The sequence below is a fragment of the Natator depressus genome, chromosome 6 (assembly GCF_965152275.1).
Source record: "Natator depressus isolate rNatDep1 chromosome 6, rNatDep2.hap1, whole genome shotgun sequence".
Lineage (NCBI taxonomy): Eukaryota > Metazoa > Chordata > Testudines > Cheloniidae > Natator > Natator depressus.
Window position 1 is genome coordinate 57102055 of NC_134239.1, and position 17815 is coordinate 57119869.

At 47.9% G+C, this 17815-nt stretch overlaps 1 protein-coding gene across 1 annotated transcript in view; it reads left to right on the forward strand.

Annotated features, from left to right (window-relative positions):
- The window catches only part of CD82 (CD82 molecule), a 63906-nt gene extending 50049 nt beyond the window's left edge, over positions 1 to 13857 (forward strand). Inside the window, exons 6-9 of the mRNA XM_074955317.1 lie at positions 4744 to 4851; positions 8740 to 8928; positions 10677 to 10760; positions 11312 to 13857. Coding sequence (XP_074811418.1) covers positions 4744 to 4851; positions 8740 to 8928; positions 10677 to 10760; positions 11312 to 11386 — 456 coding nt within the window. The 3' untranslated portion in view covers positions 11387 to 13857. The remainder of the gene's footprint in view (positions 1 to 4743; positions 4852 to 8739; positions 8929 to 10676; positions 10761 to 11311) is intronic.
- Positions 13858 to 17815: the final 3958 nt, after the last annotated feature.

Below are 17815 nucleotides of genomic sequence, written 5' to 3' on the forward strand. Positions count from 1 at the left end.
CTGAGCTGGGAATAGAAGCCAGGTCTCCTGAGGCCCAGTCCAAAGCTAAGTCACACTGCTGCTGTATGAAGCCATTAGTTAAGAGCAAAACCTGAGTGACTTCTGAAGTTTTCTTTCTTTCCCTGCCTTCCCCTCTCCTCCAGGCCTGGTTTTGGCTAGGAAATGTTGTATCTTCCTGTCCCTTCCATCCACCTTAGTCTAAAGTTCTGGCCCATCACATGATAAAGTCAAGGTCCGTTGCCCTAGCAACAGATAGGCTAATTGTGCAGACTTGAGTGAGTCTTCCCCCCCCCCCCCCATCCTCCAGCAGTGTGTAGTGGCAACGAGGCTTCCACACCACAGTGTCCGTGGGAGGCAGGTGAAGTATCCTCTCCAGTATAGATATGTCTCCAAAAAGTGTTCTTAACTTGGGTGAGCTGACTATTGGTTTAGCAAGGGTTAAAATAGCAGTGACTGTATGACAAATCAGGTTCAACCCCCAGCTTAACATCAGTGAAAAGCAGAGTTGACATCTCTTCACTGCTGTTTTTTAACCTAAGTTAAGAACACAGCTTTGTTTTGCAGTGTAGACTCTACGCTAGGTGTAAGGCTGTCAGCACAACCCCCCCTTCTTCTTCCTTATGTTTGCCTCTTGTTAATGAAACCGGTGCGGGCTCTTTGCAGCTGGAAGGGGTGGGAGATTGGTAGCTCCCAAAATAGTGATATGCGTTTGACAAACTACATTCTACTCTTTAAACTGTAGGTTGCTGTTTAATGATCAATCCCAGTTTCTATCACCCCCTGCCCCCCATAGATCATAGAATCCTAAACACTAGTGCTAGAAAGTCCCTTTTAGATCTCCTCTAGCCTAGTTCAGGTTGCTTCCTATGCCAGTGGCTTTCAAACTGTGGGTCATGACCCAGTGCTGGGTAGCGGCAGCTCTGGTCAGCACCACCAACCAGTCCGTTAAAAGGCCCATCAGCAGTGCTGCCCAGCTAAGGCAGGCTAGTTCCTACCTGTTCTAACACGGCACTGCACCCCAGAAGCAGCCAGCAGCAGGTCTGGCTCCTAGGCAGGGGGGGCCACGGGGCTCTGCTCGCTGCCCCACCCCAAGCACCGGCTCTAGATTCCCATTGACTGAGCTGGAGGGGGCGGTGCCTGCAGGGAAGAACCACTTCCACGCCTCTGCCTAGGAGCCAGACTTGCTGTTGGCTGCTTCTGGGGTGCAGAGTGGTCTGCGGTCCCAGGACAGGCAGGAAGCCTGCCTTAGCACCCCTGCTGCGCTGCTGAATGGGAGCCACCTTGCACCCCAGCCCTGAGCCCCCCAAACCTGGAGCCCCTTCCTGCACCCGAAACCCGTCATCTCTGCCACATCCTACAACCTGCACCCCAGCCCTGAGCCCCCTCCTGTGCCCCAACTCCCAGCCCTAGCCCTCACCTCCACATCCCAACCCTCTGCCCCAGCCCTAAGCCCCTCCCACACTGCAAACCCCTCATCCCCAGCTCCATTGCGTCATGGGCATCAACAATTTTCTTCAAGTAAGTTGCCAGGAAAAAAAGTTTGAAAACCACTGTCCTGTGCTATATTCTGTAGGACTTTTGCAACCTAGCTCTAAATGACTTGGGGCATAACAACTCTCCTATTCGTATTTGTCAATTGTGTGGTGTATGCAGAGGCTCGTCTCTGGCTAAGTGCCTGTAACGTGTGCCTCAGTTGCAGGATTGGAACTGATTTGGGAATAATCTCCCAAAGCAGGGATGGGAGCCCCATCACTTGATATGCATTGAAAACTGGACCTGACAAAAACATAATGTTTCAGAGAGAACAATCTAGCGCTGGTCCTAGAGAGATGGACTGGATGACCTCTGGGGCCTCTTCCATAGCTAGATGCATGAATAATATAGTGAGTGTAACCGTGCAGGCCAAACTCAGATTTCTTTCATTAGTGCAGTGATTACTGTGGAAAGCTGCACAAACCAATGAAAGGGAAGTTGAGAAATTACATGGCCACTGTTACATTTGGGGGGCAGCAACCTCCTCATGCAGCTAACTTTAAGCCATTTCCTACTCTAGCTCTGTATAGCACCAGTGATGCACAGCAGTGGGTTTTTTTGGGGTGTTGAAGGGGGCTGGGTTTTGAAAGTGACCTGCAGACAGTTGCTCAACATGCTTTTCCAGCTTGCTGCTCTTTCAGTTAGTTGCCTTGGCGACACACAGGGGGCTAGGTGTTAACTGTGGATGCCTGTGTTCATTCTTGGCTTGCTCTGCCAGTTAGACTTGAAAACAGGTTGCCCTAGGTTCACTCTCCAGAACTGTACTTTCTGTGTAATTAACCACACACCCCCGCCCCCAGATTCTTTCTGAAACACCCAGTAACCCTTGGTTTATAATTATCTGCAGTTCCTTGCAATGCTGGTATAATGCCAACACACCCTGGATGTTGTCGGGTGGGATTGAACCTGGGGCCTCTGGAGCTTAAAGCATGAGTCTCTACTGCATGAGCTAAAAACCAACTAGTTGTTGGCTGTAGAGCAGACTCATTTTGTGTCTGAGTGATCTCAGTGCCACTAGATTGGACAGAACACCACACCCAGGATCCCTTCTTCAGGCATGCAAACAACACGCAATCACATTGAGACACAAATAACCACACGTGTGTGCACACACAGACACAGATTACAAGACATGACCACGTGGAGACAGGCACCCCTATGAACAGAAACATGCAGACACACATGTACAGATGGACAGGTGGATAGACACCCATTTACCCAAACATACACACAGTCACAAAAGGAGTTTCAAACACTCCAACATACAGCCGAGAACACAGTGCAAAAACACACACAGCATGGGAAGGAAGAAAATAAACAAAGAATGCTAGTCAGTTACAAGAAAGGGGTGGGGAGGGCACAGTACATGTGCTGCATAATGTACACATGCATTTAAAAACCCCCTAGCTTAGAACTAGAGCCACTTGAGACTCTTCTCCCTTTCCCCCCAGGCACCACTTCCTCGTGTGATTTGCACAGCAATAAAACAAGCTAGAGCTGTGCGTGAGCAGAGCTTTTCCCTGAGCTCTGAGGGGCTCAGATCTGGGGCTCTGGTTCAAGCCCACGTCATGCTGTCAGCAGTTTTGGTGTGGGCAGTAATGGAGCTGATCAAAATCTAGGACTGAAGCACTTGAACAGGGCTCAGGCTTTTTGCTAAGCTGACCTTTCTTTGACTGAATGTGCAGGCTGGCAGATGACTTCCTGGGTGGGGTTCAGGGTAGAAGAGTAGCTCTCCTTGCCTGCCTCTGCAGAGAGGTGTGTGGAAGGGGAGAAGGAAGGAGGCCCAATGATTCAGTAACCTTTTGAGCTTACTGAAGCAGCAGAGGCCAATCCCATTAGCAGGAACCAGGTCATATTGCTGTCACTTCCCCCTGAGTTGGAGAACAGGGTAGGGGGAGAAGTTTGCCAAGAATGAAGGGGAAGAGGGTTAGAAGTCAGCTGAGGGAAGAGGAGAGGTCATGTGACTTCTAGCTGTGTGGCTGAACCTGGCTGTCCCCATAGAAAGCCAATCTGCGGATTCCCTAAGAACACAGAGTGCTGCCTGGTGCTGGGAGTCATGAACAACCCTGGCTTTGAGATGAGCTTTGCCCTGAGGCAGCTTGTGCAGCTGCAGCAGTAAATATTATTGCTGAAGCTGGCTGGGCCAGGCCAGGCCACTTTATACCAAAAAGTGGATGGCTGATCCAGGCAGGTTACAGTAACCTTGGGTTGGCTTGGAAATGCTGACTCCAGCACCACATCAGTGGGGGTGAAAAAAATGGGCACCACTGAACTTGATGGTGTGGGGGGGGGGGGGGAAGAGGGGGCATTTCAAATGCTTACAGTGGACATCAACTCTGCTCCTGGCTCTAATGCAATCTCTAGTTTTCCCCCATGCTCCTTCTGACCTGATCCTTCCCCTCTCCCCTGGCAGCTGCTGCTGTATCCAGAGTAGTGACTGAGGAGGACCTGAGACTCTTCTAGGCAGTGGGAGTTGAGGGGGAGAGGAGAGGAAGAGAGAGAGACTGACCATGGGGAAGGTGTCGCTGAGAGTGACTAGCTTGCTCTGCTTATCAGGCTCTGGGTGGGTATGAATGGCAATATGGTGGTGGGGTATTTACTGATGGAGGGAGATCTAGAGCAAGGTATGTTCGGAGTTTACCATTTGCATTCTGAGATGCAGCTGGGCTCTCCAGTTAGTAGGATCTGTCAGTAAATTACCAGCAAGGGGTCTTGATTGCTGTCTACTGCCCTCACCCAAGACTGAGTAGGGAAACCCTAGTTTCATGACTTGGGTTCCGATTCCCACAGTGCTGGGTGCAGATACAGTGGTCTGTCCGGGTGGGTCTCAGGGAGGAAGCTGGCCAAACTTCCACTTGCACCACCTTTCCAGTCAACTCTGGCTCCTTGAAAAGAGGCAGAGGGAGTCAGCGCACCTTCCTGTGTATAATCTTGCCCTAATGCCCAGCATCTTCATTTGAACTTGGTCAGTCGCTGCGGATCTCAATGTACTTTGCAAATACCCTGGGCTTTGAGGCTTCATTAGTAAGTCAGTGTGTTTAGCCTCTTTGTACTGAGAGGGGAAACCCCTTGCCTAAGCCTGCAGTGTGAGTTGCACAGCCAGGCTGATAGTATCCCATCTTTAACCCTGGAGAAGCAAGTGTGAACTCCAGAGCATGGGCAGCAATCTTGAGTGACCTGTGTTTAACCCTCTTGTCTTCCATTTGCCAGCTGAAAGCAGAAGTGTCCATCATGGTCCGTGACCTCATTCGGGATTATGACCCTTATGATCCAGACAAAAAGAGCATCCAGGATGCATGGGACTATGTACAGGAACAGGTGAGTCATTGCGTGAGGGATGGTGAGGAGAAAAGACAATGCTGTATGTGGTAGTGGGGTGGCAAACGTTGGCATTGGACAAAAGTGAGGTGCTGCTAGAGTCAGACTGAGAGGAGGGGCAGGTGCTGGGTAAACTCTAGCAACCCCTTCTCTTGACTGCCTCTCAGCCTGTCTCATGGCCCCCACTCTTCCAGTCCTATGCACCCCCCTTCAGTGATGCCCTCCAGCCTCCTTGCCAGTGGATTTCAGGAATCCCTTCCCTAGCCAGTTGCCCTGTGTGTTGAATCTCTCTGTTCACAGATTCCGAGGTCAGAAGGGACCATTGTGATCCTCTAGTCTGACCTCCTGTGTAATACAGACCACAGAACTTCCCCCAAAGTAATTGCTAGAGCAGAGCTTTTAGAAAAACATCCAAACTTAATTTTAAAAATGGCTGGTGATGGCGAACAGACTATGATCCTGGGTAAATTGTTCCAGTGGTTAATTACTCTCCCTGTTAAACATTTCTTCCAGTCTGGCCCTGTGGCTCTCGCCTGGCATTGCTCTCACCATGCTAGTCTCCAGCTGCAGCACTTGGCTCGTGCACTAGGAAGCTGTTACTGGAAGGGACTGTTCCTTGTTCTCATTCATATTTGTAGAACTGTGCCTGTTGAGGAGGGGAACTGCACTGGGCCCTGCCATCTGGCCAAGCAGCACAGCCAGCTGTATAGGGTTTGAGTGCCTACCTGCTGAGAGGCCATCTTGACTGCTGTTCTCAGGCAAGGCCCTGCAGCTGCCAGCCCGTAGGGGTGGAGAGTGAGTACTGCATAGTAGGTAGGAGAATGGTGATTTGAGCCTTACTCTCCAGAGGCACCCCACCCCCACTACTTTGCACTCCTTTACCCCAGCACCAAGCCATGCGTTAATACTCCACTGATTCCTTTTGCTGGGATTAATTTCTTTGGTAGTGCGCTAATCTGAAGGTTTAATGCCAGGCAGCCCAGCTGAATCTGTTGCCCTACTCCCTAGGGTGTAGTATCTTATCTGCAGGTGCCAGCATTGCTGGGAGCCATCCAGCTGCCCACGGGTTCTGCTCTTGGCATCAAGGTCACTGCCTGAAGAGCTGGTGGGGAAAGTGAATGTTCTGGTTCAGCATTTGGGCATGCCAGAGTCATGTTTACCTAACTCCAGTACTGTGATGGGAGCTTTGCAGGCAAACCGGAGAATAAAGGCCCTGCCTTTGAGAGCTTGCAATCTAGCCAGGATAAATGGATGCAGTAAAAACAAGGGACGCTCTAGTGCCATGGCTCTTGTTTGTTTCAATGTCTATGCTTTCTGGAAAGAGCATACTCTAAGAGGTTTGGCTGGGAGAGTGGAGGCATGACCAGACCAAGTCAGAGAGGGGGTTTCAGGCATAGAGGGGAAGGCAATAGGACAGAGCAGGACTAAAAGAGAAGGATGAGCTTGAGCATGTTGTGGCAAGAGGGGCAGTGAATTGGAATGCACGGGCTCCCCCGGCAGCTGAAATGGGGCAGTGTTGTATTCTCAAAGCATAAATGTGAAGACCAAGCACTCCTGACTCCAGGTGTCTAAATCAGCCTCTTAACATTTCAGTTTTCATCCTACCTATTGGGGATTAAAACTCCCACGCACCAAAAAGCACTTCACATGGTCTATGGGGCAGATGGGGATGGAGAGCTGCATTGTGTAGGTCTCTATTTGGATGCTAAAGGAAAAATCCAAGCCACAATCTGCCATCATAGTCTTGCCTCTTTGACCACCTTACAGACAACTGACTGGGCCATGGAGTTGGAGTCCCCTGTCCTCCTCAGAATCCATTTCAGCAGCAGGGAAGCTTGCATCCCCAAAGTCTGTGCTGTGGATAAACAGGAGTCTAGTGTCTGGGATCCAATGCTGTTCATCAGCACTAGATTCCCTGTGTGAGCATGGGAGGGTGTGTGGCACAGTGGGTACTGTGTCTGGAGCATCTCTGGAATATCACATCATTGCACAGCTCGCTCAAGCTGTCCAGACTCCCAATCTCCTTGCATTAGAGTTAGCTCTTCCTGGGGACTGTTTTAGTGGAATTAATGTTCCAATTCAAGTCTTAAATATCAGATGCTGGCTCTAAATTGGAGTCTTTTAATTGTTCAAGCACTAGCTCTGGCATTTTCAGGACTCTCCACTTCATTAAATTGTCACCTGGTTTAATAAATAAATCCAGTTTAAGCCGGAGGACTTGCTAGTAGGCCAAGCATCTGAATCCCTCCCTGGCTTCCACTTGGTGAGCTTCTGGTAACCTTGTTGCTCAGATATTATGGTGGAAGCACTTGGCGACTGAATGATGGGTGTTGTGTATAAGACAGCCGGCTAGACCATAAATTCTGATTTACGTGGCCTTGGGTAGACCTCATGGGGGAATATGCTTCCCACTGAAGCCATCAGCTTTCCATGTGTAGATGGAGGAAGATAATTGTCTGGCCCCTTGGATCTTTTTGCAGATGAGACAAAATTTCTCCACCCCATTAGCCTACACATTCTGTTTTGAAACAGCTGACTCAAGCTGTTTCCATGCATCTGAGGAAGTGGGTTTTTTACCCACAAAAGCTTATGTCCAAATAAATGTTAGTCTTTAAGGTGCCACTGGACTCCTCATTGTTTTGTTTTTTCCCCAAACTGATGACTAGGGTGGGTCCGAAATTTTGGGTAGGCATGGTAGCAGGTGGGCTCCATCTTGTGGTGGCCAGCTGTTACTGTAGCACTTAAATTTCAGGGGCTGAAGATCTGGGCAGAAGAGGATGAACCTTGCATTGATAGAACTTTTTTGCAAGTTAACTTTAAGGTTGCTACTTTGCATGTTCTCCAGAATGTTCTGGTTTCTTACAACCATGACATCTAATATTATGGAAATGGTATACTTAAGGAGAAGATCAAGTAAATATTCAGTCTGTACAATCTCAAGTAAAAACATGTAAAAATACTGCTTAACTGTGTCCCCTATGTGGTCTACAGATTTGATTCTGGGCAGGGATTACCTTGCCAACATAAAGGCCACAAAGTCTCTCCAACTAACCATGCATGCCTTCTGCCATCCTCCCGCTCTCGCCCATTATTCACCAGAAACATCGCCATCTTGCCCTGCCTCGTTTTGTAGTAGCACCCTTGCATTCAGCACCATGGTTTTGTAATGAGCTGGGGGTAAGAGGAGATAGCCTCTTCTAAAAATTACAGGGGAAACTAGTGAAGACCTGAGTTAGACACAATCTTGTGTGACTCTATATCAGTGCGAGAGGGTTTTGGTTTTGTTTTTTTTAAGGGCGGGCGGGGGGGGGGGAGAATGGGTGAGGTAGAACACACTTCTGATGCTATCACTCATAAAGTGACAGTACCAGAATGCCTTATCAGTGTGTGTATAGAAGCATGACTTGAGTATAAGTCATATGGTCTATGGACCTCTAAATGTCTGCCTATGCCTTCTTCCTAGAGGTGAGGCTCATATGCTCCAACACACTAGCTGCTCTGCTTGCTGGTTCTTGTAGTCTGTGTCTTACACTCCTGGATTAAAGATGGGACGCTGCAATTTCCTCTCTTTAAGCACATTAGGTGTGGCCCTCTAACTCATGGCTAGCTGCCAAAATGGCCCTCACGTAGGTAAAGTTTGGATTGGTGCCTCTGTTCTAAATGGTTACCCCATGCACACATACTTCTGATATGACCTGGGGTGCTAGAGGCATGTTAATGTTATGGGGAAGAATCAAAATCCAGCCCTTGCACTTCCCATTTTGTTTCCTACCTGCAGTAGATATTGCATGGAGAAAGCCTGTCCCTACCCACTGTCAGCCCCTCCCTCTCTTTTACCAGCCAAAATATCTGAATGAGAATAAATGAGAATACTTTCTTTGCTCTTAGCTCACTTGCTGTGGCTGGATTGGGCCACAGAACTGGACGGAAAATGAGATCCTCCTGAACAGAAGCCTGACTTACTACCCCTGCTCCTGCTCCAATGTCTCAGTTGACAGTCAGCATAAGAGTGGCTTCTGTGAATATGTTCCTAATAATAGGACTGTGTCAGTTGCTGACTGGCCTGTTTATACAAAGGTGAGTCTTTGAGCCTCATGGGACCTGTATGGGAAGTATCCATTGTGTGATTCCCTGGTAGTATTCTAAGAGAAGCTAGAGACAGAAAACTGTTATTGAGGTCATCTTGTCCTTAGAGTCCTGGAGACACTGCAGAGCCCTTCTAGGATACATTTTCAAGGGCTTGGCTCTGAAATGCCCTAAGCAATGGGGCTTCCACCCCTTCTCTGCTGATGCTGCTCTACAGCCTGATAAATCTCACTGTCAGGAAAGTCCGTGTCATTCCATGGTTCAGAAGGAGAAACAGGAGCTGTTCCCTTTCCCGAAGGACATAAGAATGGCCACACAGGGTAAGACCAATGGTCCATCTGGTCTCCGAAAGTGGCCAGTAGCAGAGCTTCCGGGGGAGTATAGAGAACAGGACAATTGGAGTGATCTATCCCCTGTCTTTGTCTTCCACCTTCTGGCAGCCAGAGGTTTAGGGTTGCCCTGAGCATGGGGATTATATCCCTGACCATCTTTGGCTAATAGGTCCATCCATGACTATCTTCCATGCACTTATCTAGTTCTTTTTTGAACCCTGTCATACTTTTGGCCATTGCAGCATCCCATGGCAATGACTTCCAGAGGTTAATTGTGCGTAGTGTAGGGAAAACTACTTCCTCTTGTTGGTATAAAACCTGCTGCCTATTAATTTCATTGGGTGACCCCTGGCTCTTGCATTATGTGAAGGGGGTAAATAACACTTCCTTCTTCACTTTCTCCGCACCTTGATGATTTCATAGACCTCGATCATTCTTTTCTAAGATGAACAGACCCACTCTGTTTCCTCATATAGAAGCTGTTCCACACCCCAGTCATTTTTTTTTTTTTTTTTGCCATTCTGTGTACTTTTGCCAATTCTAATATCTGTGTTGAAATGAGGCAACCAGAACTGGACACAGTATTCAAGGCATGGGTATACCATGAATTTATATAATGGCATTAATATTTTCTGTCTTGTCTTCTATCACTTTCCTAATAGTTTTTAACATTCTGTTAGCCTTTTTGACCACTATGTATTGAGCTGAAGTTTTCAGAGAACTATCCATGGTTCTCTTAAGATCTTTGAGTGGTAATAGCTGATTTAGAACCCATCACTATGTGTATAGCTGGGATTATTTTTTCCAATGTGCAATTTTGCACTTATCAGTGTTGAATTTCATATGTCCATTTGTTTCCCAGTCACCCAGTTTCATGAGGTTGCCCCTGTAACTCTTCCCAGTCAGCTATGGACTTAATTATCTTGAATAATTTTGTATCCTCTGCAAACTTTACCACTTCACTGTTCACCCCCTTTTCCATCCCATTGAATTAATATGTTGACCTGCACAGGTCCAAGTACAGATTCTTGGGGGACCCTGCTGTTTATCCCTCTCCATTGTGAAACTGACCATTTATTCCTACTGTTTCCTGTCTTTTAACCAGTTACTGATCTATGAGATGACCTTCTCTCCTGTCCCATAACTACTTAAGGAAAATTAAGAAGCTATGAGGGACCTTATTATCAAAAGCTTTCTGAAAATCCAAGTATACTGTATCAGCTGCAACACCCTTTTGCCCATATTTGTTGACCCTCTGGTAGAATTCTGGTAGCTTGGTGAGGCATGACTTCCCTTTACAAAAGCTGCTTTGTCTCTTCCCCAACAAATCATATTTATCTGTGTCTGATAATTCTATTGCACCCTTCAGATGTTTATAGACTCTTACCCTACTTCTGTCCTTCCTAGGGCTGCATGAAGAATGTGCAGAGCTGGTTACAGGACAACCTTGGCATCATCCTTGGAGTCTGTACAGGTGTTGCTGTCATTGAGGTGAGTCTCCACTACCCCTGCACTCTCTAACCTAAACATTGGGCCACTTCTTCAGGTTCTGGGGACCTGGCCAGGGTGGGACCACAGCTCTGATGCTCCCTGGGATGGGTTCAAAGCTCCAACAGCCAATGAGAGGACCCTTCAAACAGAATGTTCAGTATCTGTAGGTTACGGATTGGAAGGTGAATCTATCCAAGTACTAGCTGCTGTTCTGGGAGTGTCTCTTGTCCATGGTCTTGCCAGCGTATCTGGTAGGTGGGAATCCATTGTGTCCATAACTAAGAATGTGGGTAACTAGTCTCAGTTAGTGAAATCCTAGTGATATCTGTATAAAAGGCTAAACCAGAGTAACAAAGATTTTAAGACACCTCTTTATGCAGCACAGTGTTGTGTCCTCATGCTGGCTGTTAACAGCCCATTGTGGCAGCAGGACCAGCTGTCTGCCTGTCTTGCACTCTGATCCCAGTTATCCCAAAATGCTTGCTTTTCCTGTTGAGCCTGCCTGTTTTCTGACATACTCTCTCTTCTTTTTCCCAATGCCTGTTTTCCAGCTGTTGGGGATAGTGCTGGCCATTTCACTCTGCAAGAACATACACAGAGAAGAATACAGCAAAGTACCCAAGTAATGAGTCTTCTGATCCTAGAGCTACCCCACCGCAGAGATGCAAACAGAACATTCCTGCCTCATCCCCCTCACACTGACCATTACTCCAGTGAGATCCCATTTCTCTCAAAACACTGAGGAACTGTAGTGGCGCAATACAATATGACTCTTCTGGTGATCAGAGCCCTGGGCAGCCCCTCTCCTGTCTCTGGATAGTTCCTACTCTGTGAAGCGGGCCATTTCTCTATCTTGCATCATATGATCTGATCAACCTGGGAGGGCACGAAGTTTTCACTGCTAACTCCATGTTTAAGTCTCCTTCCCATCTTCATTCCCTTCCAGTCCATCAGGCCAACAATAGAATAATCCTCCTCCCCATGCCACCTCTGTTCACCATGTGAGCTGGGAATCCAATGAACCAGCAAGAAGACTGAGGGCTTGGCCTACTGGTGGTGGTGATGGGTCACCCATTGTAGTACATTGTGGGTGAAAGAATGCTTCCCTTCCAATTAGCTTCACTTTGTCTTCTCCCTGCTCTTACCCCCATCCAACTCAGACTGAATCTGAGCATACAAGGTTCTAGACACACCCCTGGCTCCCCAAAATCATTCCTCCCATTTTTTTTGGAGTAAACCAAATGCTGCCTTCCATGTAGCTCCCTTCTCCGTCTCATTAGATTAGAAGCCTCCTGGAAGGAGCCAAGCCCACCTGTTCCAAGTGTGGACCATCCAGCAGCTTGTGATGTCATTGCTGAGCTGCTCTTGGAACACAGGCAGATGGGTCTTGGGCTTTGCTAATTACATAGCCCCTTCTTCCATCCCTAGTCCTCCCTTTCACTGGCTTCCTGTTGGCTCAGTGGCACTTTAGAGACTGACTAGCACAGGTGTCTGTGGGCTCAGCCCTGACTGGCTCTGCTGGGCATGTTCTTAGGTTGCCAACTTTTATAGAGGTGATGACTATTTTTCCAATATGAAATCTACGATTTTTAATACTGTGTTTTTTAATTATGATAAGACAAAAGCATCTGTATCTTGATTGCTGGCCAGGGAGGGATGGCTGCCACTGGAGTCCTGGTCATGGGGTACAGGGAGGAGTTTGTCTGTGTTTGGATTGCTAACTAAGTGCCTCGGGGCCTGGAATCGCTCTCATTGGTATCTGGATCATGGGCTTTAAGGGGAGTCGCTACAGTGGGTATCCTAATAGCTGGCTCCACACAACCGCTGATGGTTGGATTGCTGGCTCTATTCTAGGTGAGGAAATGGGGTGGCTTGGTGCCTGGACGTCTGGTTGTGTGTGCAGTGACAAGGTCGCTGCTGACTGAGACCTGGGGAAGAAGGGGAGTTACTGCTTACAATATTCAGAGTACTAGCTTCCATTCACCCTCCTCTTCAGGCCCCGCATCAAAACCCCTGAAACAGCCAGCTTGTGACTGCAGCTCTAGTCTTGCCTACTGACCTTTGCCTATTGTCTTCTTGGAAACCCAAATGAGGTTGGGGTGTTCACGCTCATGGCGCATGTGCTGCCCAATTTTGGGGATCATAAAGGGACAAGTGACACCTACCAACCTTGGACATGTTGGCATCTCTATAACAAAGGGAAATGGATCTGGTGATTGTGCTGACTGTGGCCAGCAGCAAGGGGCAGCTGTAATGTACCTTGGGTGAAGAAATCCACCCCCCGCCCCCGAAAGGAGCTGTCCTGGGGTCCCTAATCTCTCTCACTGGCATAGGAGGCTTGGGGGAGGGATGCTCTTGCAGTGGTGGATGGAAGTCATTGCCCTTGCAAGGGAAGGTGTGGGCTACTTTACTTGGCCTGTGGAGGCATTTCTAGCTATGGAATGTGATCCTGGTCTTGGGTACAGGGGCCTGGTGGGTGAGTCTGCCTTCAATAGCAAGCATGAAGCCCTATGCACTGGCTCTCCAGGCATAGTCTCCAATTCCAACTAAAGGGGTAGGCAGGCTGGCTGGCTAGCTACTCCTCCCTTGGCAGAGGGTAAAGAAGTGCAGAAGCCTCCAGGGAATTGGTAGTCTCAGCAGTGGGCCAAGGACTGAATGGTCCATGGAGACTGCACTTCCCTTTCGCCCCAGATGCCATCCCTCCAGGGAAAGCTAAATCTATGTAGATCAGCAGCACTGGGGAACGTTGCTATTGCATTTCTAAGGTGATTTGAGTCTTTCTTTCCTGAATCCCCTCCTCTTTGTACAGATCCCTCCAGCCTAATGCTTACAGGGGTGGCACCTTTTTATTGCTCTGAAGTGAAGCTAGCATCCCCCCCCCATCTCTTGTAGTAACTAGAGGCTTGTACCCTAAGGTGGTTTATTTGTTGGCATCTGAACTGGAGAACAAGAGCCATACGCTGAGCAGAAAGGAAGTGGAGCCCCTGCTGAGCTTTTTTCTTTGTCTTTTAGGGACCTCTTCCTTCTGGAAGAAACGCATGTACAGATCTAAAACATAGAGGGTATTTCTGCAATAAAGAGATTTACTTAAAAAACATCACAACCCAACCCTTGTGCACTGCAATATTTGCTCTGTCCTTTCTCCTTTTGTATAAGAATCTCCTTGTGATGGTCACACCACAAGGGGGCTTGGTCATATGGTAAGAAGCACCTGGAATTGACATCTTAATAGGGCAACAGGGGCTGCCAGCAAGGCCTGCCTGTGAGAAATTCCTGGTGTGGTATTGTGGAAACCTCTCCTCCCACAGTTTGGAACTTTGGGTGAGGGGTGCTTTTTGTTCACTAGAGATTGGGTGTTTTGTTTTTTTGTTTTTTTTTTTAAACTCCTGCCCCCTGCCTACAACTGTAATAGCATTCTTGTTTTCAAGGCAATTACTGTATTCAGGGCTAAATAAACTGGGGCTGGAGGTACTTGAATAAGCGCCACTTAGTTTAGCCCAGGGTGCCATCTGTATTGCGTTAACAGAATCCAAGAGCTATAATTCCTCCAGTGAATGTGCGCTTTTTGGTTACTGACCTTGGAAGACCTCATCACAGTATGCCCACAGCAACCATGGAGGCCTGACTGCTTCCTTCTCACCCAGCCACCCTGTCTAACCCCAGATTTCCTCAGGGTCCTTGATCCCACTCCCCCTTGCTCATAGGTACTTACTCTATGGGTGCTCCAGGGCCTCCAGGGAAAAAATAGTGGGTGGTTAGCACCCACCAGTGGCCCTGCGGATCAGCACCTCCCCCTCTCCCCCCCCCCCCCCGCCCCATCCATCTACTACAGATCAGCTGTTCAGTGGCGTGGGGGTGGGGACTTGGGGGAAGGGCCTGGCGTGAGCGGTGTCAAACACCCCCCCAGGAACTGAGGAAGTCCACACGTATGCTGTTGCTACACTCCACACTCTAAGTGAGGCCTTTCACTAAATGGAGACATCAAGATGAGGAGGAAGGTGAGAAGCTGAGGCAGCCAGAGTAGTTGTGGTCTGGTTGGAGCATTCTCATTACTTCAGTAAATCAGCACAGCAATTGATCTGAGTGCTGTAGTTGCAGAGAAGTAATTCTGTAGTGACTATGCAAACCACTCCACCTTGGATAATCAGAGTTCAGATAATTGTATAATTGAGAAGTATGCAGTTATGAGCAACAGGAAGAGTTCCCTGTATGAATGTTGAGACATGGCATGTCACTAAATGCACACATGCAGGTGTAAGACTGCTTTCCAGGGTCCAGTGAGCCCTCAGAGCCCAACAGCCTCCTGTCACATGGAAAATTAATAAATGGTAAGTATTATAGCACTTTACATGTTCAAAGGACTGTACAGCCACAAACTTCACTAGTTGTTGACATTCCAGTGAGGTGGGTGGAACTAACCCCATTTTACAGAGGACAGTCAAGGTGGATGAAATGATGTGAAAAGGTCAAGTGACTTACCTGCAATCACACTGTGATCCCTGGCTCTGCCACCAGCTGGAAACCAAGAGTCCTGATTTCCAACTGATAGGGCCCTACCAAATTCACAGTCCATTTTGGTCAATTTCACAGTAATAGGATTTTAAAAGTAGTTAATTTCATGATTTCAGATATAACATACTGAAAAGTTCAGATTTAAGTTACTGTAGGGGTCCTAACCCAAAACTGGGTTGTGGGGGGGGGGAGTCACAAGGTTATTGTAGGGGGGTTGTGGTATTGCCACTCTTGCTGCTGGTGGCAGCGCTGCCTTCGGAACTGGGTCATGGAGAGCGGTGGCTGCTGGCAGGGAGTCCAGCTCTGAAGGCAGCACCATTGCCAGCAGCTGCGCAGAAGTAAGGATGTGATGATGTAGTATTGCCACTCTTACTTCTGTGCTGCTGCTTTTAGAGCTGGGCCATTGGCCAGTAGCCGCCACCACTCTCTGACCACCTGGTTCTGAAGGCAGCACAGAAGTAAGGGTGGCAATACTGCAACCTCTGTACAATAACCTTGTGACCCCCCCCCCCGCTGCAACTCCATTTTGGTTCAGGACCCCCAGTTTGAGGAACACTGGGCTCCCCTTTGAAATCTGTATAGTATAGGGTAAAAGTACAGACAAGACCAGATTTCACTGTCCGACATGTTTTTCACAGGTGTGAATTTGGTAGGGCCCTCCCAGTCGACCACCCTCTTTCTCTTCTCTGCATATTACAGGACACAACGTACTGTTTGGAAACAAAATTATTGAACTCTAAGAGGTCTGCTTTAGTTGCACCAGGGCCAAGACTAGCTGTGTCCCTTTCCACTAGTCTGTGTTCTTGGGAGAGGAAAAAGAACAGGAGTACTTGTGGCACCTTAGACTAACAAATGTATTTGAGCATAAGCTTTTGTGGGCTAAAGCCCACTTCATGGGATGCATGCAGTGGAAAATACAGTAGGAAGATATATATACATGCGCACACACACAGAGAACATGAAACAATGGGTGTTATCATGCACACTGTAGCGAGAGTGATCAGTTAAGGTGAGCTATTACCAGCAGGAGGGGGGGGGGGGAACTTTTGTAGTGATAATCAAGATGGGCCATTTCCAGCAGTTGACAAGAAGGTGTGAGGAACAGTAGGGGGTGGGAAATAAACATAGGGAAATAGCTTTACTTTGTGTAATGACACATCCACTCCCAGTCTTTATTCAAGCCTAATTTAATGGTGTCCAGTTTGCAAATTAAGTCCAATTCAGCAGTCTCTCATTGGAGTCTGTTTCTGAAGGGTTTTTTTGTTGGAATATTGCAACTTTTAGGTCTGTAATGGAGTGATCAGGGAGATTGACGTGTTCTCAGACTGGTTTTTGAATGTTATGATTCTTGATGTCTGATTTGTGTCCATTTATTCTTTTATGTAGATACTGTCCAGTTTGGCCAATGTACATGGCAGAGGGGCATTGCTGGCACATCATGGCATATATCACATTGGTAGATGTGCAGGTGAACGAGCCTCTGATAGGACCTAATCACATCAGCCACACTATGATGGTGTCCCCTGAATAGATATGCGGACACAGTTGGCAACAGGCTTTGTTGCAAGGATAGGTTCTTGGGTTAGTGTTTTTGGTGTGTGGTTGCTGGTGAGTATTTGCTTCAGGTTGGGGGGCTGTCTGTAAGCAAGGACTGGCCTGTCTCCCAAGATCTGTGAGTGATGGGTCGTCCTTCAGGATAGGTTGTAGATCCTTCATAATGTGCTGGAGAGGTTTTAGTTGGGGGCTGAAGGTGATGGCTAGTGGCGTTCTGTTATTTTCTTTGTTGGGCCTGTCCTGTAGTAGGTGACTTCTGGGTACTCTTCTGGCTCTGTCAATCTGTTTCGTCACTTCAGCAGGTGGGTATTGTAGTTGTAAGAATGCTTGATAGAGATCTTGTAGGTGTTTGTCTCTGTCTGAGGGGTTGGAGCAAATGCGGTTGTATCGTAGAGCTTGGCTGTAGACGATGGATCGTGTGGTGTGGTCCGAATGAAAGCTGGAGGCATGTAGGTAAGTATAGCGGTTAGTAGGTTTCCGGTATAGGGAGGTGTTTATGTGCCCATCACTTATTAGCACTGTAGTGTCCAGGAAGTGGATCTCTTGTGTGGACTGGTCCAGGCTGAGGTTGATGGTGGGATAGAAATTGTTGAAATCATGGTGGAATTCCTCAAGGGCTTCTTTTCCATGGGTCCAGATGATGTCCTCAATGTAGCACAAGTAGAGCAGGGACATTAGGGGACGAGAGCTGAGGAAGCGTTGTTCTAAGTCAGCCATAAAAATGTTGGCAAACTGTGAGGCTATGCAGGTACCCATAGCAGTGCTGCTGATTTGAAGATATACATTGTCCCCAAATGTGAAATAGTTATAGGTGAGGACAAAGTTCAGATACCAGGTTTTCTGTGACATTATCAGGGATACTGTTCCTGACTGCTTGTAGTCCACCTTTGTGTGGAATGTTGGTGTAGAGGGCTTCTACATCCATAGTAGCTAGGATGGTAGCTAACTGCCTCTTCCCTCCCCAATCACTATCCCTGTTGGCCGGTATA